Source organism: Protopterus annectens, chromosome 2.part0 (genome assembly GCF_019279795.1).
Source record: "Protopterus annectens isolate FY-2018-M chromosome 2.part0, PAN1.0, whole genome shotgun sequence".
NCBI classification, from domain to species: Eukaryota; Metazoa; Chordata; order Ceratodontiformes; family Protopteridae; genus Protopterus; species Protopterus annectens.
The window spans coordinates 621481208-621506885 of NC_056728.1; the positions used below are offsets into that span (position 1 = coordinate 621481208).

At 41.9% G+C, this 25678-nt stretch overlaps 1 protein-coding gene across 4 annotated transcripts in view; it reads left to right on the forward strand.

Annotated features, from left to right (window-relative positions):
* The window catches only part of SERHL2 (serine hydrolase like 2), a 1152218-nt gene that overhangs the window by 191408 nt on the left and 935132 nt on the right, over positions 1-25678 (forward strand). For all 4 annotated transcript variants that reach the window (XM_044060988.1, XM_044060991.1, XM_044060989.1 and 1 more), the window contains exon 3: positions 16094-16243. In XM_044060988.1, coding sequence (XP_043916923.1) covers positions 16094-16243 — 150 coding nt within the window. The remainder of the gene's footprint in view (positions 1-16093; positions 16244-25678) is intronic.

The window sequence follows — 25678 nt, forward strand, 5'->3', positions numbered from 1 at the left end:
ACCTAACAAGGAAGAACAAGCCAGATAAATAGTGTGGGCAGCAGATTTGTGAGCAGACATTCCAGAAGCTTAGACACTTTGGGAGAACTCCCTGTGTTAGCCAGTCCAGATTACAGCAAGGAATTTGTTGTACAGGTGAATGCTTATGGGTTGGGGGCTGCACTCCGCTAAGTTTCCTCAGAGAGAGAAGAGCATCCCATTGTATATCTTAGCTGTAGGCTTCAACCTAGGGAGGAATGTTATGCAGGTGTGGAGAAAGAATGCCTAGCCATAGTATGGGCATTGCAGAAGCTTCAGCCTTACCTGTATGGAAGAGACTTCAGAGTGGTTACAAACCATAACCCTTTAACATAGCTAAGCAGAATCAGTAAGCAAAATGCTTAGTTACTGAGGTGGAGCATAGGACTACAGGCAGATGACATGATGGTGCAACACCATAGTGAAATCAGTAATGCTAATGCAGATGGACTGTTGAGAAGGGGTAGGGTTGACACATTTTCAGTCAGACCCATTTTTCTCAAGCGATGATTTTCTAGGGTAACAAAAATCTAGTTAGTCTTCAAAGGGAGGAGAAATGTGAATAAATTGATTATTATTATCTGTGTTAGTGTGAATGGCTGAAGTTTTGTAAATACTTGTAGATGATTGTAAATCTACCCTGTGTTATATACGTCAGTATGACTAGCTATACTTTAGTAAATAAGTTTGTTTTTTGATTATTACTTTGATTTATGTAAGATGCTTGAATCAAACTGCGTTCTTCTGGCTGACCAAATGTACATGTTTTCTAAAAAGAATTGTGTGTGTAGGTTTTGCCAGTCAGCTGCCCTAGATGTGATGTCATCGTGTGCCATAGCTGAAAGGAATAGAAACTCCACAGCAGCTGTTTGTTTACTTTTTAAAGTATGATATGAGAGAGTAGAATTTTCATAACAGCTTTCTGTAACTTTAAAAAAAATTCTGCTATAAAATCAGGTTCCGTGTCCAGTTAAGTAGTTCTTGTAGTTGTTCAGTTGTCAGTTTTCCAAATCAGTGGGTATCAGAGTTTTCCAGAACTGTTCAGAAGTAGTAGGAGATTCTATTCCAGTCACTGAGGACCAGACAACAGCCTGAAGAGTTGACATAAATTCTTATTTTGCCTTGCAGAAGTAAGAGTATCATCTTGTCTTGTTGAGTTAATTAGATTAGACAGGGACAGTTACTCTTTAGACAGGGAACTAAAGTTAGTTTTTCTACAATCACTGTGAAACCTATTCTACAGTGTTACTTTCATAATTCCTGTGTGTGAAACTCTGGTTTATTATAATCCGTTATTCTGTGTATACATGTTTTAAATAATTTTATATATTATTAAATATTTTCCTACCTTTTATTGTGGCTTGTTATTTGGAAAGTGCTTTTAGTAACCTGAGAGTGTTTATGCTTATTGTGATAACACCAGGGCCACTCTGAAAAGCCTTACTGCTTGGATTACATGCTACTGTTTATATAATTGTTTATTTTACCCAATATAATTGAACACCCCTTTTGAAGGGTATTGTTGTATTAGACTGGTGGCAGCCGTTGCCTTCTAATTTGGGAAAGAGGACATGGCACATAAATCTGTGTCAGTCTTTCCCAGGGCCATCTGTGCGAGTATCAAATGATTGTGTCAAGTATGTAGAACTGGGACACAGTACTCTGCAGTGGTTAGTGTGAAGACTCATTTGGGGACTTGAAGTGAAGCATATAGTCCAGTCCCAGGTTTGGCACCTATTCCTGGTGTACTCTTAGGGAAGTTGTGTATTTCTGTCCCTGCTTTCACTGGCAGTCTCGTACCAGAGACAATGGTGAAGATTGAAGCTCATTTGTTACTACCCCGAGTTTAAGTGGGGTTGTCACAGTGATAATTGGCATTGGTTTGAGGATTGGTTGCTGCTGTAACTGTCTAAAGTGATTTATCTTTGCAGACATGTATTGGGGGCATAACACTTATGACCTGACACATTTTTGAGTGGCGCTATGCACTGATAAAAATTAATTTTTACAATGTAGGATTCAAACCTATGGGTAAAGGACAAACATTGTCTTCCACAGCAGTGATTTTTCATCCTTGCCACAGAAGAAGTACTTCAAAAGAAGTGTTTCTCGGACATGGACATGAATTATATATGAATACATATGACAGATTGAGGGATTAACCATATATGTGTGTCACCTCACACTGTCCTGGTTTATACACTTGTGTATGAGTCTTATTGAGGTCTGAAGGCCATCCACAACCAGATAGCACAATTATAATTACAGAAACATAGTAGTCTGTATATGCTCAGTCGTAGACATAATTCCTGGGAGCTCCACTGCTATACATAGTTATTGTTATTTTTAGTTATGTTTACCTTTTTAATGTGACATTTAATATAAAGTGAAATGGAATGACAGTAAAAATATTTGGAATTTTCTGAATTAGAACCCAGGACCATCTGTATTGCAGCTTTATACTTACAACTGCTGCCACATAGGAATAGTTAAATAAAAGTTGGAGATTTTCCTATTCATTATTAATTTATGTGTGTTAACAGCGGCACAAAGCTGCTTAACATGTTTGCACAGTGCACAACAGAATTGATAGAATGTATCCATTTTGAAATTGTTGACTGTGTGCTTCCTCTCTGCAGGTGTTCTGAACCTGCAGGTGTTTGGGAAGGTTGCTAACTGCCATGCAATGTAATTTGGTGGTGTGCAATGGAAAGCAAAAAATGCAACAATGCATCTTTTTTGAAATCAAGAATGTCTGCATCCTGTCTGCAGGTGTTCTGTATGCTTTGTGCATGAGCCATTTACTCCAAATTTACACAGTGGTAAGAAGCATCATGCAAGCAAGGTAAGTAATGCCAAATTTGTTTTAGCCTTATGAGTAGTGTCTATTAGATTTCATCCTTAAAAGACAAAGGTGGTACTTTAATCCTGATCTACAGATACTGTATGCTGTGGGGATCAATGTGTTTAGCAGATGTGCTGTACACACACAAGTGATTCACAGGTGTAGGTCATGTACTGGTTGTCATAGAAGTACTTTACATGACATTTATTGTGTTTATTGGTATCCCCTGTTTGCACTAAGACACACACCACACAAATACTGACATTAATATAAAAAAAATCTATAAAATAAGCAACACTACAAAATATTTGTTACTACACGTGAAAGATTTTTACACAAGTCTGAATATGAAAACTCTCACACCACTGAACATTCAAAACCATGTAAGGGTGTCTTATCCCTCTTTGCCACAGAAACAGCTTTGCAGCAGAGAATGGAAATCATTGAGCATAGAAGCAAGTCCAAATTCATGCACAGTATCAGCAGGATATATGATACTTGTACACTTCTGATGTGTTTGTACATGTATTAAATTCAGATGTACTGCAATGAGTGATCACACAACCATTTATGACTGTTTGTAGAAATGCAGCTCTGTCTTAATGTCTGTATAGTGTTCATTCTTCTTTTATCTGAGCAGTAATCTGAGACATGCAGTCTGTAAGGCATTCTGTATAATTGTCCTGAAAATGTCAGAGAATATTAAATGGCAGTAATGTACAGTTTTTAACAAATGCAGGGTATGTTGGATATTGCTGAACAGAAACTGTGAAATGTATGCTGCTTATTTACATTTAAAACCTTGATACAATTACTTCTGCACTTTGTAAGTCTAACTTGGCTGACACACCCACTGGAGGTAAGGGAGTCTGTCTTACTGTTGTTTACCTTCTCCCTACCAGTAACCATTCACAGCTGCAATCCATTCGCAACAATCACCGAGGGAGTGCCTGCACTATGTTTGCATTTGCTACATGGAGCCATGAAATTGGGATTCAGCAATTGTAATGAGTACACACCTCATCTGCATCTTCACCATGCTCACAGTTCTGAATCTACACTATAAAAGGTAACCGTGTAGCTAAGGAAAATGAAGATTAGGAGACTTGGTTATCTGGATAACACAGACGATTGCTATTACTTTCGATTTATCAGTGCAGAAGACTACTGATCTTGATAAAGTATGGTTGCATTTTTCAGTTATATACTGGATATGTTCAGATATCACTTTGGAGAATATTTTTACATATGCATTAGCAAATGCTACTTTTATCTTTATGCACTTCTTAGAAGTTTACTGATGACAGGCATTTTTGTTAGGGCATTTTACTTTCTCAGATGCACAGCCTTATTAACTTTTGTCACAAGTGTTAGTGTTACCACTGGTAGTCTTTACACTGTTCTGTTGTTATTTCATTGAAATGTAAATGTTCTATATTGTCAGTGACACAGGGGTGTTAGGCTTCTAGGATAGCTCATATAGACACCTGTAGGGGAGTGTTGGACACAGGTAAAGGCAAGTGCATTGCATAAAAATAAATGTTCAGTGGTAAATGTGTACACATTTTTGGGACAGTTTCTTTGATACCACTTATAACAGTTCACTGCTGGTTTATTCCTTTGTATGGTAGCAAAATGTCATTTGCCTGTTGTTTTTGGGGTGTGGGGCCAAGTTGTATTTCTGTGTTGGCACAAACAAAATTGTTTATACAGAGTTTTATTTTGCTATTGTTATTTCCCTTGTTTTGGATCCAACCTTGCATTGTGTCTGTGATATTATACAACACATACATTTTTTTTATATTTGAATATCTTGAAAGTTTTTTGCTTCTCCAGTGGGTAATATTGAAAAACTACTTGTATGTTATATCTGTGCAGGACTTTTATTTGTGTATTATCCTTCTTTTGTGTTTTATGTCCCCTAGGACTATGGCACCCATGTGTCCCAATCCATGCAACCCCCCCCCCTTCAGTGACCCTGAGAGTGATGTCATTGTCCAAGCCTTTAGGCAACATGGTGCCTTTCTGCTTGAAGGAGGCCATGGGGATATGTCTGGAAGAATGCAAATTTGGCAGCGGATGGTGGACAGTATCAATGCTGTTGGGGGCCACAGCATGACATATGATCAGATGTGTCACAGGGCCACTGACATGATTTCATTGGCCAGGAGGAGAGCAGCTGGAATGGCCCATGGACAGATGGCTAACTAGTGGAGGCTGCTACAGAGCCACCAAATGAAGAGTCCCTGTCCACTGTCAGGGATCCAGAGAGCTCAGTGGAAAGTGCACAGCAACATGTGATTGATGTTGGTGCAACTGTTTCAGGAGGGCAAATAAGTCCCAGGAGGAGTTTCCAGGTAGACTTACCTATGTTAGTTATTAAATATTTCTTGTATAGTAAAATACTGAGAGCAATATTTAAGTTTAGCAAATTGTTGGGGGGGAGAGTAGTTATATATTGATACAGTTAACATATTCTGGTTCATTGTGCATGGTCTTGGGGTGGACATGTCATGTAAGTTTCTGTTAACTGTATGGTTAATGGACATATAAAGGGCCAAACGTATTTCACCCCCTTTGTTACCATTAAATGTGATAATGGTATCCTTACCTTTTGCTTAATTTTGTCTAGGGCCATCCTCCCTAGAAAGTGTGGAGTCACCTGCACATAGTAAGCCAAACTTTTTTATAGCAGTACTGATGAGTAGTTTATGGAAATATTTATTTTATCCATATGTGTGATGTGGGTGTCAGGATTGTGTGTGTGTTTGTGTTTGTGTGTATGTATTGCTCTACTGTCTGTAATAGTGTCATACTGTTAGTTTGTTAGCATATATTGAACTGTAGTAATTAATTTATTTCCTGTATTTGTTGCTTATTATCACAGGTGATCTTGACAGTGGAAGTTTAGGACTCTTGCCACCTGATGTCAGACCCTGATGATGATGGTGGGCAAACAGAGGCACAGTCGGGGGGGGGGGTGCAGTGGTTGAATCTAACACTGAGGTTGACATTCAGCTATACTCTGTAATTCTGTCGGACACAGCCTGTAGGCCTACGCCAACCCATTCCAGTGCGCCTTCAGAGATTGGACAGTTGGAGGGTGAAACACTCAATCAGGGTTGTGTGCTTACTGCGGCTTCAGTGTCTGTTGACTCTGGCTATAGCCAAAGTATGGGCAACGTGCCACACAGGAAGATTGTTAAGGGTGCTTGGAGGAGGCCTGTTGTCCATCCCCCACCTGATCCAGGTGGGTCTTTCTGTGCCACTCTGCATTTGTGTAAGGCCATTGTGGAGGTGCAGGCACATTCCAATAGGACAAACTAGTATAAATGTTTGAGGCCAAACTGAGAACATTTGATGACCATCAGTACTTTTGAGAGGTATAAATGTGTGAACCTTTGCCTGAGACCTATTACTTGGTAGAGGACACGTGTTCACGTAAGTCACTGCTATCACATCTTGGAGTCATTGCTGTAAAAATCACCCACCTTTTACTTACATTACCAAGTAACAGTATGCAAGGATATGCCATTCATTTCTGTTGCACATTTTTTAATATTCCAGGTTCAACATTTACCTTGTAAATCAGGAAATTTCTACAGTTTTAGTTCATGGCTGAGTTTGTTTGTCTGCTAGGAGTACATGGCCATTACATGGGTAGGTAAAGGTTGTGAGTGTTGCCTGGCGTCATTGTTAGTATGTGCTTAGGATGTAGGTTTTAGCCCCTTAGGTAGTGAGTGAGTTTGCTCTGTGCTGCCTCTTAGCCAGTGTCAGGGCATATTGAGCTCATCTACATCTGCCTACACCCATAGCAGCTACTAGTTTCCCCTCGCGTGACTCCTCCCCTGCAAGTGGATGTGGTGACCTTGCCAGTGCTTTTGGGATGTGTGCCCCTTCCCCTTGTTGATCCTGCTGAAGCTGTTTTCTCAGGATGATGATGTGAAGCATGGCACAGATAGTGAAGATGTCAGTACATTTACTTGGATTGTACTGCAGACAGTGTTCCCTCAGATGTTTCTAGGCACCGGAACCGTGACTTCAGCGGCCCAAATGAATGTGGTTGGAGCATGTGCCTTTCTTCAGTTGGTGTGCGTGCATTTCTGATGGGCGTCATCAGCCACGGTTCCAGTGCATAACCCGCATTCCTCAGTAAATGACCCTGTAGGATATCACCCCTAGTAAACATCTGATACAATTGGAAGTTGAGTCAGATATGCAAGTCGTGGTAACGGCCTGGCTTGCCAGCACACACATTCAAGATTATTCTTTTGGTGTTGCACATGCCTTGGCAGTTAATGGAGTGGAAGCTCTTTCTGTTTATGTAGACCCTTCCCTGATCCCTGGATGGTACTTTAATTTCTGCATGTGTGCAGTCTGTGGCTCCCAGTACTTCAGGGTAGTGTGCTACAGCGTAGAACTCCTTCATATTTGTGGCCCTGTCCTCAGTTGTACGGGGAAAATATATGTAGTCAGTGGCATGTTGGAGCATAGTATTCAGGAAGTGATGAAGGATCCTGGATGCTGATGCTTGTAACACCCCCAGCATGTACCCTGTTGGTCTCTGAAAGGTTCCTGTAGCTAAAATTCCAAGTCTTATACATACCTTTGTCTCCACCATTATTGGTTCCACTCTGTTTGCCCTTGGTCTGAGTTGAGGATGACAGAGGTTGCAGAGTTCATGTAGTGTGTCTCTATCCACCTTGTTGCGCTCTACAATTTCCATCTCATGCAGATTGTGATAAGTTAAACAGGGTCTAAAAACTCCTCTTCTTCTTGACCATGGTCTATTAGCAGCAGCAGTATCATAGATTTCAGCTTGTTGTACATACACGCGATTTAAAGTAACCGCAGCCCCTAACATTCTTTCTGTATAGACTCCTTTCCATGGCTGTATTCCAGTAGGTTTTGCAGTTTGCAGGGAAAACCAGTACTGAGTCTCTGTGGTTGCTTTATAGCTTGTTGAATAGCTCCCCCATCTTGGATTGGTTGATTAGCATACAGCTCAGCTGCTTATGCTGTAAGTAGCATACCATAGTGTTTACTGTGTTTGCATGTCTCTACATGCCATGTAGAGCCGCTTACTGCATCTAAAATGGTGCGCTGTGTGCACTCCACATTGAGCACTTGGCTTTAGCAGACTGTGTAAGGTTTATTCAGTCTGCTCTGTCTTTACAGAGGGAAACCTGGTTTGTGATGTAATGGAGTAAACCTTTACATTAAATTTGATTACTACTTTGAGACATTGGGGTGCTGTATCCTTTTGTTTCTCTGCATTTTTTTTTGTTACATGTTCTGCCAGTTTTGGAAGTTCTGTGCTTGTAGTGCTTTTGTATAAATGCATATGTATATAAATATAAGTAAATATATGTATGTTATATATGTATGTATGCATTATCTATGTTTATATATATATATATATATATATATATATATATATATATATATATATATGTGTGTGTGTGTGTATGTATATATATATATATATATATATATATATGTGTGTGTGTATGTATGTATATATATATATATATATATATATATATATATATATATATGTGTGTGTGTGTGTGTATGTGTGTGTATGTATATATATATGTGTGTGTGTGTGTGTGTATATATCTATATATATATATATATATATATATATATATATATATATATGTATGTGTGTATAAAATAGAAAAATATCTTTCTAAATGGGTAGATAAAACTGTGATAACATCTAATTTGCTAACAGTTGACAGTAGAAGATCTGACCAGACAATGTTTTATTTAGTTCCAAAAGCACATAAGTTGATCAAGCCTACACCTGGCCCATGCTATAGTACATGGCATTTGTTATTCTTTGATGGAACATTTTTCACCATATTTAGAAGTTTGTTTGAAATCTTTATCGACGCATCTTCCATCTTGCATTAAAGATTCAAGTGATTTTTTTTGTGATATTGGAGGATATTTAAACTGAAACCAGTACTTGTATGTTGTCTTTAGATGCGACCTCTTTATATAGCTCGATACCACATATATATGGTATAGAGGCAGTTGAGTACTATTTGAATTTTACTGAAATTTATACTCAGAAATGTTCTGTGATGTTCTTCATCTCACATTGCTGCAGTCCTTGCACTTGGGTAGTCCGCTGTCCTCGGTCGGCCCGAATATCAAAGTATAAGGCTGACGTCGGTCAAGGCACATTAGACTGACATCAGGACGTCAGGGTACAAATGCGCATGACCGACGTCATATCCTCAGTCTTTTTTGCCGCATGGTCCGATGCAGAAGCAGCGTTGCAAGTGCCGTTCGGCGTTCTGAAATTTGAATTCGGAGTTTCAGACCGAGTCAAAGTTGGCTAAGTACCCCGTTGGGGAATATTTTAGTTTTTTCTTGCCTCAGTGGTTTACCGGATGTCAGAAAAAGTGAATAACTGTATTTCTTGTGGGAAACCGATACCGCATAGAGATTATCATACTCTGTGTATTCCTTGTTTAGGGCCTGAGCACGACGTTGTGGGGTGTCGCTTTTGTGCTAGATTCAATAAGCGCACTATTAAGAGAAGGTTAGATTGTGCCAGGTTAGTCTTGAAGCGGTGCAATTATAATATGCCGTCGGATGCTCCGGCGCCGCTTCTTCAAGAAGCGCAAGGACAAAGCAGCTAAGCCCAGGCAAGAAGAGCCGTCCGTGCGGACGCCGGTTCTTTAGAGGTGTCGGTGGGCCGGGGTTCCACCGGAGGTTTCTCTGGAGTCCCAGGGGAGACTTTGTTATTGCAGGATGTGGCCTCTCAGGAGGCAGGTCAGGCTGAAGGGGCCTCTCAGGTTACTGTACTCCCTCCCTTCCTAGGGTGGTTAGGCCTTCTCCTTCTGTTTCCAAGGCTTCTCCCAGAGGCAGGCCAGGTTTAGCTTCAGTTGGTGTCACTCCTAGTTCTTCAGGATCTGTGCCCAAGAAGCATATGCTTAAAATGGCAGAAGATTTGATTACTTTGATTAGAGGTTCTTTGCCCCTCCTGATAAGAGACCTAGGGTGGAACCTGAGTTGGGAGTTTTGAGCAGGCTTGGATGTTTCAGAGTCTTGGCTGAAGACTTGCAGGAGTATTCTCCTTATTCTGATTCTGATGTGGATGATTCTACTCCTTCTGCTTCTCCTCCTGAGGATTTTTATTTTTCAGAGACTCTTCATTCCATGAGGGAGCATTTTAAGTGGGAAGGTCAGGACTTCTCTGATTCCAGGAAAAGGCTTAGGGAATTTTTACTTTTACCCCAGCATAGGCCTTTGGCTATACCTCCTGTTCTGGATGTTGTGGAAGATGTGTTTGCAGAGGCTTCTCTTAATCCTGATTCTTTGCCTCCTGCTCCTGTTAAACCGGATAGGTATTACAGGGTGCCTGAAGCTCATAAGTATCTTTTAAGAGTCCTAGGGCGGACCCAGAAACTGTTAGTCAGGGGCCTAAGGGTGTTAAGGCTTCTGTTGTTAAAAATCCGGTTCCTCCAGATAAAGAGGCCAGGGCTTTGGATAGATGGGGAAAGAAAGTCTATACTTCTTCCACCCTTGCTATGAGGGCTTTGAATTGCCAGTTTCACATGTTGAAATACCAAAACTATCTACTTTCTCAATTGAAGTCTAAGGTAGATGCTCTGGCGGAAGGTATTGAGTGTAAAGAGTTACAAGATTTAGTACATGTTTCTGAACAGGTGGGTAAGCATTCCTTGCAATGTGGTTTTGATGCTGTACAGGCCTCCTCTAGGGTGGCTGCCACTGGGTCAGTTCTTCGCAGGCACGCCTGGCTGAGGGATCAGAATTTATCTGACCATGTTAAGACACGGATTTTAGATGCTCCTTTACAATCTGATGTGTTGTTTGGTTCACCTGTTGAGGCAGTCTTAAAGAAAATGGAAGACAAGGCTAAGTCTATGCAGACTGTTAAAGATTTTTTGCAGGTTCAGCCTCCGAGTTTAGTAGAAATTGGCCTGCCAAGGGGTGGGCGTATCCTTCTTATGATTCCCAGTCTAGGTGTAGATCTAGTCGTGTTAGTGGCAGTGCTCAGGTCTCTTTCAGGCCTAGAAAAGTGAGTTCACCTGCACAGTCTTCTGGTGAGGGCAGGGGTCAGTCCTTTCGTAAACAGACCCAATGACCTACCATTTCAGCTGCCAGAGCCTTCTCGTCTGGCAGCACCTTTGGGAGGAAGGTTGACACTTTTCAAGGAAAATTGGAGTTTAATTACCCAAGACAGATGGGTATTGGATATCATACACCAAGGTTACAGGTTTTATTTCCATACCTTGCCTCCTTTCAAAGGCATGCCAGACGTTCCTCCTCAGCAAAGAATAGAGGCTCACAAACAAATTTCTCTGTTACTTCAAATAGGGGCCATTCAGCCAGTCCCTATGCCAGAAGTGGGCCTAGGATTTTATTCTCGCCTGTTCCTAGTACCAAAGAAGGGGAACACGTGGAGACCAATTTTGGATTTATCTATCCTCAACACTTATCTGAACATTCCCAAGTTCAAAATGTTGACGTTACAACAGCTTTTACCCCTGCTGGGCAAAGATCATTGGATGGTAACTTTAGATCTCAAGGAGGCTTACCTTCATGTTCCTATCAGACTGAGTTGCAGGAAGTATCTGCATTTTCGAGCTGGGACTTCTCATTATCAGTTCACTGCATTGCCCTTTGGCTTATCTACTGCGCCCAGAGTGTTCACGAAAGTTCTGGCTCCAGTGATAACTTTCTTCAGGCTAAGAGGAATACAGATCTATCCCTATTTGGACGATTGCCTGATTCTGGCTCAAGGAAGGGACGAGCTTCTTCATCATTTGGAATATGTGATAGCAGTGCTAAGATGCCTGGGGTATTCTGTGAACGAAATAAAGTCCAGTCTAGTACCCTCTCAGGACATGTGCTTTCTGGGTGTAAGACTGAATACAGCATCCCAGATGGCCTTTTTGACCCCGGACAAACAAAAGAATCTTTCCCTTTACTTTCATCAATTGTCTCATCAGTCCAGGCTGACTGCAAGGACAGTCCTTCAAGCCTTGGGGTTCATGGCATCTTGTATTCTGGTGCTTCCCAATGCCAAACTGCATATGAGGAAGCTACAATGGTATCTCAAAATGTATGGACACAGCACTGCCAGGATCTGGACACTGTCATTCAAATAATACCTTGCATTCAAAAGGAATTTTTGTGGTGGGCTCAGGAATGTCACCTAAACAAGGGACTCTCTGTGACCCGGCCAGAGGCGAGTCAGATTCTAACGACAGATGCCTCAGACAAAGCTTGGGGAGCTCATCTAAATGGAAAGTGGATACAAGACAAGTGGCCTGCCAGACTACAACATCTACATATCAACCTGAAGGAGATGTTAGCAGTCCAGTTTGCATTAATAGCTTTCAAGGAGTTACTTCTTCCAGGGCAGGTGTTGATTCTAACAGACAACACAACTGTCATGTGGTACATCAACAAGCAAGGGGAACACATTCTTATCCTCTATGCAGGCAAGCAATGATTTTGTGGGAGACTGCTCTCAGTTTACAGCTAAATCTTCAGGCAAGGTTTCTGCCGAGCACAGAACTCCTTAGCAGATGTGTTGAGCAGGCAATTATGGATCCCCACGAGTGGAAATTGGATCCTCATGTATTTCAGAAATTGACAGTGTCATGGGGAACTCCAGACATAGATCTGTTTGCTTCTCCACTAAACCACCAGCTGCCAAAGTTTTGCACGAAAAGGTTTCATCCCACAGCTTGGAAAGTGGATGCTCTTTCTTTCAATTGGAGCAATCTTCATGTGTATGCCTTTCCACCTCTGCCTCTCCTCCCAAAGGTACTCCTAAAGGTCAGACAGGACAAGCCAAGGATGATTTTAATAGCTCCAGATTGGCCTCGACAGCACTGGTACCCATTACTGAGAAGTCTGGTACGGGAGCCTCCATGGCCTTTGCCTTCGATTCCACACCTGTTGTCTCAGGAGGACAGTCATTTACTCAATGTCAAACTTCACTCTCTTCACCTAACAGCCTGGCATATTCTGTTTTGAACCATAAAGGGTCTCAGCTTCCACAACAAGTTTTGAATGTTATTTTGGAAGCTAGAAGGCCTAGTACAAGGAAAGTGTACGCAGATAAATGGAAGAGATTTTTATTTTGGAGTGCAGCAAAGGATTTTGATGTTTCTGAGCCTAATTTAAGTGTGGCTCTTCAATATCTTACTGAGTTACTGGACAAAGGTTTGTCCTTCTCTTCTATTAAGGTTCATGCTGCAGCAATTTGGCTCACTATGACTGTGACCCACCATTGTTTTCTCATCCTTTGTTCAAGCAATTTCTTAGAGGGGCAAAGAATATAAGACCCCCACGTAGAGCTCCTACTCCTGCTTGGGATCTCAATTTTGTGTTGGAGAAACTCACTCTACAAACTTTTGAGCCTGCAGCTACTACTGAGTTGAAATATTTGTCATGGAAGACTGCTTTTTTGTTGGCCATTACCTCTGCAAGAAGGGTTTCTGAATTGCAGGCCCTTATGGCAGTTGAGCCTTTCTTAATTTTCCATAAGGATAGGGTATCTTTGCGTACTAATCCTTCCTTTATGCCTAAAGTGGTTTCTAGTGTGGCTTTAAACCAAACTATTCATTTGCCTACTTTTTATGCAAATCCCCAAAATAAAGGGGAAAAGATTTTGCACACTTTAGATGTACACAGGCAGTTACGATATTATTTGAGCAGAACTAAAGAGTTCAGGCAGTCTCAGCAGTTATTTGTTTCTTTTGCTTTGAGTTCTCAGGGCAAGCCTGTATCAAAACAAACTATTTCTAAGTGGATTGGGTTTTGCATTGCTTTCTGTTATTCCCATCATGGCAAGGAGATTCCAGCTGGGATTAGGCCTCATTCCACTAGGGCTACTGCCACTTCGACAGCCTTTTTAAGAGGGGTGGCAACTAAAGATATTTTGGAGGCAGCTACTTGGAGTTCAGTGCATACTTTCTCAAAGCATTTTCACCTTCCACTTTACTCTAAATCTAGGGCTGGTTTTGCCACTGCTGTTTTACAGGGCATTTTGGCAGCTCCTGCTTCTTTATAGTTTTGCCATCCTCCCTTATCTCTGCTTTGGGATTCTACCCAAGTGTAAGGACTGCAGCAATGTGAGATGAAGAACATAGTACAGTTTTGTACCTACCATAAATGTAGTTGTTCGAAGATCCACATTGCTGCAGTCCAATTACCTCCCTCCTTCCCTCTGTAGTTAGAGGCGGTTGTGTGGGTTGGGTTGTAAATATTGTGTATATTGTATATATTGTACATATTATTAGTGCAAGGGTGGTTGGTTGGTTGTTTGCTGTCTTTTGGTTTTGACCTTTCTTTGTAGGGTCTTCTGACATCTGGGGCAAGAAAAGACTGAGGATATGACGTCGGTCATGCGCATTTGTACCCTGACGTCCTGATGTCAGTCTAATGCGCCTTGACCGACGTCAGCCTTATACTTTGATATTCGGGCCGACCGAGGACAGCGGACTACCCAAGTGTAAGGACTGCAGCAATGTGGATCTTCGAACATCTACATTTATGGTAGGTACAAAACTGTACTTTTTTGTTAGAATTGTTGGAAATAGTATCAACGAAAAATATTTTCTGTCATTCTGACAAATGTTATTTACAGTTGAGGGACACAGGAATGGGAGCAATATTTGCCTTCATTTATGCTGACGTATTTATGGGGTATGTTGAGTTAAAATATATTTATAACAAAGAAACTGTTTGTTTACAATATTTGGAACTTTGGAGACTATACCTTGATGACTGTTGAGTATTATGGAAAGTTGATGCACAAAATTCGCATTGCTTTGTTGAATGTCTAAATAATAATGAAGTGGGCATTCATTTCACTTGTACCTTTTGACTTATTTGTGAGTCCATTTTTAGATGTGTTGGTGACTACATTAATAGATGGTACTGTTAGTACAGTTATATGTATAAAAGCTTTCCATAGAAATGCTTTGTTGAATGCTACTAGGTATCACCCCAGTCGTATAGTTTAACCTTGACATCTGTGCATATGGAATATTATTAAGATGCATATGTAGCACTGAAGATGCATATAATAAACGAGCAGTTTTGATGAAAAAAAAAAGTTTCTTATAAACTACAGTTGGTAGAAGATGGTCTGAATCAAGTTAAGACATTAGATAGGCAATCTAATATTCAAAAAGAAACATGGTGAGATTTATTAGTACATATGGCAGTACTACTTTTATGATTAGAGCAGTTTAAATAAATATTGGTAATTTTTGTTTTGTAATTCTTTTTAGAGAAATTTTAGAAGATGAATGTAATTTACCCAATAGAAGAGGTTAGAATATTGCTTGTTTTTTTTTATAGATTTAAGAGAAGTATAAGAACTGTCCTGCATTAATAAAATCTGGTTTATGGTAGTTCTGCAAATGGGAATTGTACCCAGTGTGATAAGATGTAAGATCAGTTGTTTTACATCAGTGAATACCACTTGGGTTTATGATATTAAAATCTTTATAAATTGCACCACTGAGTGGGTAGTATGTATGACACTGTGCTGGTGTGTGGCATTTTATGTGGGGCAGACATCTCTCATGTGGAAGCTAAGGATATTGTCATACCAGAGTGATTTGAAATGTAAAAGGGGGAGAATTGCCCTGCATAAACATTAAAATATGAAGGGGCTGTTTTGCCTTTGTTGGTTTAGACAGTCATTTTGACTTCATATGCTACTAAGACTCAAAAACATAAGAATTTAGATTATGAATAACAAAAACTGATAGTTAATTTAGGGACTCGTACCTATCCTGGTTTAAATTAGATGATTTGATCACAATTCAAGGTTTTCTATGATTTTATGTTGGGTCCTACTGGCAAGCAACTGTATATTTTTTATGTTTTTATTTATTGTGTATTAATATTGTAATATATATTAAAATGTATTTTTAATTGTATTAAACAGTAAATAAGTATGTAATTATATTTTGGATTTAGAAAGTCCAATAGGCAGTTAAAAGGACAAAAGCACCCACAGCGTCAACAGCAAAAAATGAATATATCCAAAGAAGTATGCCTGGTACCACCACAGGCATTTTTAAAGGCCGATAATAAGTTTGTTTGTTCTGTGACAAGTAGATGGAGGAGCAGAAAAGACCATTTTTGTCCTATGAAACTGTCTGATATTGTTTTGTGTAGTGACTCTGTTTAAAGTGATATATTCATATCTTTCAGGTTTGTTCAAAGAATTTAAGTTTGCTGTTCCTTGGGGTCACATAGCAGCCAAGAGCTGTGGCCCTCCACAGGGGCGTCCAGTGCTCTGCCTGCATGGCTGGTTAGACAATGCTAATAGCTTCGACGGACTAATTCCACTGCTTCCAAAAGGTGAGACCTTGAACTGACGCGTAGCTTTAAGATTCACATATATGTTAGTAGCATGTATAGCTGAAATTTATTGAGGCATTATTCATATAAGTATTCACAGAGAATTGGTCTTAAGTGGAAAGAGAGAAATAAAAGCCCAGTGGAGTACCCAAATATGCAATGTTGAAACAAATCTGTAGACTGTAGAAAAAACTATAACTGATTTGACCACGAGCCTCTGATGAAAAAAAAAATCTTGGTTTCAACAAAGTAAAGGAAAATAGCACATAGATTCATCCTCTCCCATTGAAAATAACTGTATTACAACTACTGCTTAGTTTGTTTTTGACTATTGACAGTTTAGCAAACTTCACTCAGTCCATATGTAAATAGTCTGTTATAAGCAGATGTCACTGTTTGTGTGATGTGACTTGTAACATTAATTATCCAACTATTCAGAAATCAGCCATTTCTAGAATGTTTAAAGTACACTTTAAATGTAGTAAGTGTATATTTTATTGTATTCTGTTTGTGTTAATAAAGGTTAGTGCAGGTTCAGGCACAGCATGCAAAGCCAGACGTCCATAGAATAAGCAACAGTCTACATGTTGTTGTGTCTTTCGGCTTTTCCTGGTTAGGGGTCGCCACAGCGGAACTCTGGTCCGCTAATGATTGGAAGTTGATTTTTACGTACCGAGTTGCCAGCTCTGACGCACAACCTTCAACGAACGTACGCCCATTCACGCATGTCTCCACGCAGAAGACATTGCAGAAGACATTCTAGCTGAGAATCGAACCGGACAGCGTCTTACTGGGAGGCGACAACGCTACCGCAGCACCACCACCGCAGTAAGCAACAGTCTACATATGATCCACTAACTCTCTCAGGAGTTCCCAGAGAGGGTAGGAGCTGTATTCCATTTGACATGTCCAAGGTCTCTCCTGGGTTTTTCTAATGGGATGTCATGCCTGCTTCACTTCACACAGGAGGTATCTAGGGGACATCCTCACAATTTGCCCAGACTGCCACAGCTGAATGCTTTCATCACAAAGGAACAGTGGCTGCATTGTGAAATCTTCCTACATAGCCAGTGATGACTTTGTCATGGAGAGGGACCCCACATATCCTGTAGAGGAACCTCATTTGTGTTGCTTCTGTCCATTATCTCAACCTTTCAGTCATTGTCAAAAACTGTTGACATTCGGTGAGGATGGGGTCATAGACTAAACCAGTGTATTCAGAGCTTTGTAATAAAAGTCAACATTTGCTCGAACACTGCTGTCAGTTAAAATACTTGCAGCACTGCTGAAGTTGCACCTAGCTGATGCTCCATTTATAAGTACCCCTGTGCTTTCACTTGTCTGCAAGAGAGAAAGACATTTGTAGCATTCAACTTAACACAAGGCATACAGACAAAATTCTGACACCTCAGAAAACATGTACCCTGTACAGTTACAGCGCTATCCAGAAGACATTTCTCAATGCATTGTCATATGCCTCATCTTAGTCCCCCCCCCGCTCAGATGATGGTGATACAAGAGATTCATTGTCCAATGCCACCTCTTTGGATCTTTCTTGTTGCGGTGTTCAGTTTGGCCACATGTTATGTAAACATTATCAGTATAGTTATTCAGCCTGCCTTCAGAGAAGGGATGAGTACCCCACAGTCGAAGTTCTTTCAGATTTTTATTTGTGGTAATAACTGTACTGTCACTGTCTGATAGCCATTGTGATATTGAAGTATATGTAAAGGAGCTGTGTAGATTACGCATTCATTGTCTTTTCTGCCTAGGCCTGAAGCATGATGTGGTTGGCTATCCAGCAAGTGCTAGTTTAATCTTCAGAAAAATTAGGAGGGGACCAAAGTCTCTCCAGGAGTATGCAGTTCACAAGAGGTCACACACCTTGTCCCATAACTCCAGTGACATCAGTAAAAGCCTCTCGGATCCTCCTTCAGAAATACAAACACTCAGAAAAGTGGTATCAGGAGACCCATTGGAAAACTGAGTACAGTCTATGGTGATACTGACAGTTTTCATACATCTGCTGACGCCGAACTTCGTGAATTTCGTTTGCAGCTCCCCTGCCCCCTGTTTTTGTGGCTGGTTTCAGCCGAGGTCTCTGGTATGCCACCATGCCTCCCTAGACCAAAGCAATCAATACAGTAGTGGTCTATGAGGCCTGTCTGAGCCCTGTCTGCTATGCCCAATTTGTTATTAGTGAGGGGTATACCTTGCATCCTCTTAGTACAGTAAATCTGGACAAAGTCTAAAATAATGGGAGGGACGACGGCTTAAATATAGGGACATATTTTAAATATTACTCTTAGAAAGTTGCTAGAATAACAGGATTCATGTTGGCATGCTTTTTGTGAAGGATGTTAAGTCTGAAACCCACATGTTTCATTATTTAATTACTTCAGTCTTCATTGATTTGCTAGAAAACCACAGATTTTGTGAGGAACAGAGGTGAATGTCTAGACATATTACAGGAATCTGGACAGTTGAGAGAGATGGTGAGGGTGAAGGATGTTCTTCATCTCACATTGCTGCAGTCCTAACACTTGGGTAGTCCGCTGTCCCTCGGTCGGCCCGAATATCAGAGTATAAGGCTGACGTCGGTCAGGGCGCATTTGACTGACATCAGAACGTCAGGGTACAAATGCGCATGACCGACGTCATATCCTCAGTCTTTTTTGCCGCATGGTCCGATGCAGAAGCAGTGTTGCAAGTGCCGTTCGGCGTTCTGAAATTTTTCAATTGAGTTTCAGACCGAAGTCAGAGTTGGTTAAGTACCCGTTGGGAATATTTTGGTTTTTCTTGCCTCAGTGGTTTACTGGATGTCAGAAAAGTGAATAACTGTATTTCTTGTGGGAAACAGATACCGCATAGGGATTACCATAATTTGTGTATACCTTGTTTGGGACCTGAGCACGACGTTGTTGGGTGCCGCTTTTGTGCTAGGTTCAATAAGCGCACTATAAAGCGGAGGTTGGATTGTGCCAGGTTGGTCTTTGGGAAGCGGTGCAATTACAAAATGCCGTCGGATGCTCCGACGCCGGCTTCCTCAAAGAAGCGCAAGGACAAGGCTGTTAAACCTAGGTTAGAGGAGTCGTCCGAACCGGACACCGGTTCTTTAGAGGCGTCAGTGGTACCGGTGGTTCCGACGGAGGCCTCTCTGGAGTCACAGGGAGAAACTCTGCTTTTACAGGATGTGGCCTCCCAGGAGGCAAGTCAGGCTACAGGGGCTTCTCAGGTTACTTTACTCCCCTCCCTTCCTAAGGTGTCTAGGCCCTCTCTTTCTGCTTCCAAGGCTTCTCCTAGAGGCAGGTCTAGTTTGGCTGCTGTGGGTGTCACTCCTAGTTCTTCAGGTTCTGTGCCCAAGAAACACATGCTTAAAATGGCAGAAGATTTAATTACTTTAATTAGAGGCTCTATGCCCCCTCCTGATAAGAGGCCTAGGATGGAGCCAGTGTTGGGGGATTATGAGCAGGCTTCGGATGTGTCTGAGTCTTCGGCTGAAGACTTGCAGGAGTATTCCCATTATTCTGATTCTGATGTGGATGATTCTACTCCTTCTGCTTCTCCTCCTGAGGATTTTTCTTTTTCAGAGACCCTTCACTCAATGAGAGAGCATTTTAAATGGGAAGGTCAGGACTTCTCTGACTCCAGGAAAAGGCTTAGGAGTTTTGTTTTACCCCAGCATAGGCCTTTGGCTATACCTCCTGTTTTGACTGTGGTGGAAGATGTGTTTGCGGAGGCTTCTCTTAATCCTGATTCCTTGCCTCCTGCTCCTGTTAAACCAGATAGGTATTACAGGGTGCCTGAAGCTCATAAGTATCTTTTTAAGAGTCCTAGGGCAGACCCAGAGACTGTTAGCCAGGGGCCCAAGGGTGTTAAGGCTTCTGTTGTCAAGAATCCGGTTCCTGCAGATAAGGAGGCCAGGGCCTTGGATAGATGGGGAAAGAAAGTTTATACTTCTTCCACCCTAGCCATGAGAGCTTTGAATTGCCAGTTTCATATGTTAAAATATCAAAATTATCTGCTTTCACAGTTGAAATCTAAGGTTGATGCTCTGGCGGAAGGTATTGATTGTAAAGAGTTACAGGATTTAGTGCATGTTTCTGAACAGGTGGGTAAGCATTCTTTGCAATGTGGTTTTGATGCTGTACAGGCCTCCTCTAGGGTGGCTGCCACTGGGTCAGTTCTTCGCAGGCACGCCTGGCTGAGGATCAAAATCTATCTGACCATGTTAAAACTAGGATTTTGGATGCCCTTTGCAATCTGATGTCTTGTTTGGTTCTCCTGTTGATGCAGTTTTAAAGAAAATGGAAGACAAGGCTAAGTCTATGCAGACTGTTAAAGATTTTTGCAGGTTCAGCCTCCAAAGTTTAGTAGAAATTGGCCTACTAAGGGGTGGGCGTATCCTTCTTATGATTCCCAGTCTAGGGGTAGATCTAGGCGTGGCAGGGGCAGAGGTCAGGGCTCTTTTAGGCCTAGAACAGGGAGTTCTCCTGCACAGTCTTGAGTGAGGGCAGGGGTCAGTCCTTTCGTAAACAGACCCAATGACCTACCTTTTCAGCTGCCAGAGCCTTCGCCTGGCGGCACCTTTGGGAGGAAGGCTGGCACTTTTCAAAGAAAATTGGAGTTTGATTACCCAAGACAAATGGGTACTGGATATCATACATCACGGTTACAGGTTTTATTTCCATACCTTGCCTCCTTTCAAAGGCATGCCAGACATTCCTCCTCCACAAAGACTGGAGGCTCACAAGCAAATTACACTGTTACTCCAAATAGGGGCCATACAGCCGGTTCCCATGCCAGAAAGGGGCCTAGGATTTTATTCTCGCCTGTTCCTAGTGCCAAAGAAGGGGAACACGTGGAGACCAATTTTGGATTTATCCATCCTCAACACTTATCTGGACATTCCCAAGTTCAAAATGTTGGCGTTGCAGCAGCTTTTACCTCTGCTGGGCAAAGATCATTGGATGGTAACTTTGGATCTCAAGGAGGCTTACCTTCATGTTCCTATCAGACTAAGTTGCAGGAAGTATCTGCGTTTTCGAGCTGGGAATTCTCACTATCAGTTCTCTGCATTGCCCTTTGGCTTATCTACTGCGCCCAGAGTGTTCACGAAAGTTCTGGCTCCAGTGATAGCTTTCTTCAGGCTAAAAGGAATACAAATCTATCCTTATTTGGACGACTGCCTGATTCTGGCTCAAGAAAGGGAAGAGCTTCTTCATCATTTGGAATATGTGATAGCAGTGCTAAGATGCCTAGGGTATTCTGTGAGCGAAATAAAGTCCAGTCTAGTACCCTCTCAGGACATGTGCTTTCTGGGTGTGAGACTGAATACAGCATCCCAGATGGCCTTTTAACCCCGGACAAACAAAAGAGTCTTTCCCTTTACTTCCATCAACTATCTCATCAGTCCGGGCTGACTGCAAGGACAGTCCTTCAAGCCTTAGGGTTCATGGCATCTTGTATTCTGGTGCTTCCCAATGCCAAACTGCATATGAGGAAGCTACAATGGTATCTCAAAAATGTATGGACACAGCACTGCCAGGATCTGGACACTGTCATTCAAATACTACCTTGCATTCAAAAGGAATTTTTGTGGTGGGCTCAGGAATGTCACCTAAACAAGGGACTCTCTGTGACCCGGCCAGAGGCGAGTCAGATTTTAACGACAGATGCCTCAGACAAAGCTTGGGGAGCTCATCTGAATGGAAAGTGGATACAAGACAAGTGGCCTGCCAGACTACAACATCTGCATATCAACATGAAGGAGATGTTAGCAGTCCAGTTTGCATTAATGGCTTTCAAGAAGTTACTTCTTCCAGGGCAGGTGTTGATTCTAACAGACAACACAACTGTCATGTGGTACATCAACAAGCAAGGGGGAACGCATTCTTATCCTCTATGCAGGCAAGCAATGATTTTGTGGGAGACTGCTCTCAGTTTACAGCTCAATCTTCAGGCAAGGTTTCTGCCAGGAGCACAGAACTCCTTAGCAGATGTGTTAAGCAGACAAATCATGGATCCCCACGAGTGGAAACTGGATCTTCATGTATTTCAGAAATTGACAGTGTCCTGGGGAACTCCAGACATAGATCTGTTCGCTTCTCCACTAAACCACCAGCTGCCAAAGTTTTGCACAAAGCGGTATCATCCCACAGCTTGGAAAGTGGATACTCTTTCTTTCAGTTGGACAAGTCTTCATGTGTATGCCTTTCCACCTCTGCCTCTCCTCTCAAAGGTACTTCTGAAGGTCAGACAGGACAAGCCAAGGATGATTTTGATAGCACCAGACTGGCCTCGGCAGCACTGGTACCCACTACTGAGAAGTCTAGTCCGGAAGCCTCCATGGCCTTTGCCTTTGATTCCACATCTGTTGTCCCAGGAGGACAGTCATTTGCTCAATGTCAAACTTCACTCTCTTCACCTAACAGCATGGCATATTCTGTTTTAAGCCATAGAGGGTCTCAACTTCCACAACAAGTTTTGAATGTGATTTTGGAAGCTAGAAGGCCTAGTACAAGGAAAGTGTACGCAGATAAATGGAAGAGATTTTTGTTTTGGAGTGCAGCTAAGGATTTGGATGTTTCTGAGCCTAATTTAAGTGTGGCTCTTCAATATCTTACTGAGTTATTGGACAAAGGTTTGTCCTTCTCTTCTATTAAGATTCATGCTGCAGCAATTTCAGCTCACTATGACTGTGACCCGCCATTGTTTTCTCATCCTTTGTTCAAGCAATTTCTTAGAGGGGCAAAGAATTTAAGACCCCCACGAAGGGCTCCTACTCCTGCTTGGGATCTCAATTTTGTGTTGGAGAAACTCACTCTACAACCTTTTGAACCTGCAGCGACTGCTGAGTTGAAATATTTGTCATGGAAGACTGCTTTTTTGTTGGCCATTACCTCTGCAAGAAGGGTTTCTGAATTGCAGGCCCTTATGGCAGTTGAGCCTTTCTTAATTTTTCATAAGGACAGGGTATCTTTACGTACTAATCCTTCCTTTATGCCTAAAGTGGTTTCTAGTGTGGCTTTAAACCAAACTATTCATTTGCCTACTTTTTATGCAAATCCCCAGAATAAAGGGGAAAAGATTTTGCACACTTTAGATGTACACAGGCAGTTGCGATATTATTTGGACAGAACTAAAGGGTTCAGACAATCTCAGCAGTTATTAGTTTCTTTTGCTTTGTGCTCTCAGGGCAAGCCCGTGTCAAAACAAACTATTTCTAAGTGGATTGGATTTTGCATTGCTTTCTGTTATTCCCATCATGGCAAGGAGATTCCAGCTGGGATTAGGCCTCATTCCACTAGGGCTACTGCCACATCAACAGCTTTTTGAGGGGTGGCAACTAAGGATATTTTGGAGGCAGCCACTTGGAGTTCAGTGCATACCTTCTCTAGGCATTACCACCTTCCATTGTACTCTAAATCCAGGGCTGGGTTTGCCACTGCTGTGTTGCAGGGCATTCTGGCAGCTCCTGCTTCATTATAGTTTAGCCATCCTCCCTTACCTCTGCTTTGGGATTCTACCCAAGTGTTAGGACTGCAGCAATGTGAGATGAAGAACATAGTACAGTTTTGTACCTACCATAAATGTAGATGTTCGAAGATCCACATTGCTGCAGTCCAATTTACCCTCCCTCCTTCCCCTCTGTAGTTTGAGGCGGTTGTGTGGGTTGGGTTATACATCTGAGGTATTTTGTGTTTATTGTATATATTGTATATATTGTACATATTTTTGGTGTTAGGCTGGTTGCTTGTTTAGCTGTTGCCTATGGGTTTGGACCTTTTTTCTTTAGGGTCTTCTGACATCTGGGGCAAGAAAAGACTGAGGATATGACGTCGGTCATGCGCATTTGTACCCTGACGTTCTGATGTCAGTCAAATGCGCCCTGACCGACGTCAGCCTTATACTCTGATATTCGGGCCGACCGAGGGACAGCGGACTACCCAAGTGTTAGGACTGCAGTAATGTGGATCTTCGAACATCTGTATTTATGGTAGGTACAAAACTGTACTTTTTATCTACTTGTGTTAGTTTGAAAGGATGTACCCTACAGTTGAATGGAGGACTTAATCACTTACCTGTGAACTGCAACTTCTATGGCAGTCCACTCAGATAGGATGAAGTCTAAAACTGCAAAGCCCAAACCAGCTGTACTAGCCTGCTGAGACCAAAGCAGATCTTAAGCATAGACCATGTCCCAGACTACTTCTCAGTATTTTTTCCAGCACGTTAAGAATTTCATTAGCTTTTTGAAGTCCAGGCAGTAAGCTCTGGAAATTTCTTAGGTGTTGGGGGCAGGAGGCTGGGGTTCCTTCTAGGAGAAGAAAGGTAGAAAATGCTGCTATAAAAGATTCTGTTACTCCAGAATTGGAGGCATATGAGCTGGTGTATGTAGGCCAGATCTCTCCCTCTCCCATAGGACTCCAACACCAAGGGCATCTTATCCTCTGCCTCTTCACCTGAGGATATTTTCTTTGACTATACCTTTTATAAGATGAAAGAAAAAGTCAGTGGGAGTCCAAACAATACAGTCAAGGCCAGCTAAGATATAGTGCTGTTATGGGTCTGCCATAACCAAAAGCTTTAACTGTCCATTAAGTCACAGGTGACTTGGACCTCTGAAGATAGATTCCCTTCTGCCTGCTGCCATGAAGTTTGACCTTTTCTACCCGATTAAGGATTTCCCCTCAAGTTCATTTAAAATACTCATTTGCCTGACCCAGCTGTAGTACCCCTAGATTTCAACAAGGGATCGTCTTCTGCTTCATTCAGGGACCCATTCCCAGTGAGAGGGAGAGTAGGATACTCAACTATGTTTGAGAAAAAAATGCTGTACCTTTGTTACCTTAGCTTTCAAAGTCCTAAAGTGTCAGGTCCATATCCTTACCCAGTCATCAGTCCCTGCTGGATAAGTTGATGTCCAAGGCAGAAGGAAAACATAGATAAGGGTCTGTAACAGATGATGGAATTATGTGACTTATCTCCGTTTGCAAGGCATGTGTTTATGATGCAGTGGATGCATCATGGGTTCATAGGTGTGTACTAGGCTAATGGCCCTGGAGCCTTTTCAAACCTAGCCCATAGGATTAACCTGGCATCGTGCCACCCAACCTTAGTTCCCAGTGCCTCTGTCGATTAGAGCCACTGGAGTGATCCCCAAGGTGAATTTTCTATTTCCCATCCACTCATCAAGGTTCCTCTTGAAGAGGGCCAGTGAGGTGCTCTGTTTGACATGTTATGGGAAGTCTGTTCCATAGCAAAGGTAGACTCTGGGTTATGAACCTGTCCTTCCAGCATGTTCTGTTGATTGTGGTAATGGGGTTGAGGTCACTGGAGCGTGTGGTGTGTGGGTATTGGGATTTCTTTAGATGTAGCATTTCTAACAAAGCTGGATCAGACATGGCTTTGTATGTCAAGCAGAGATTGCCT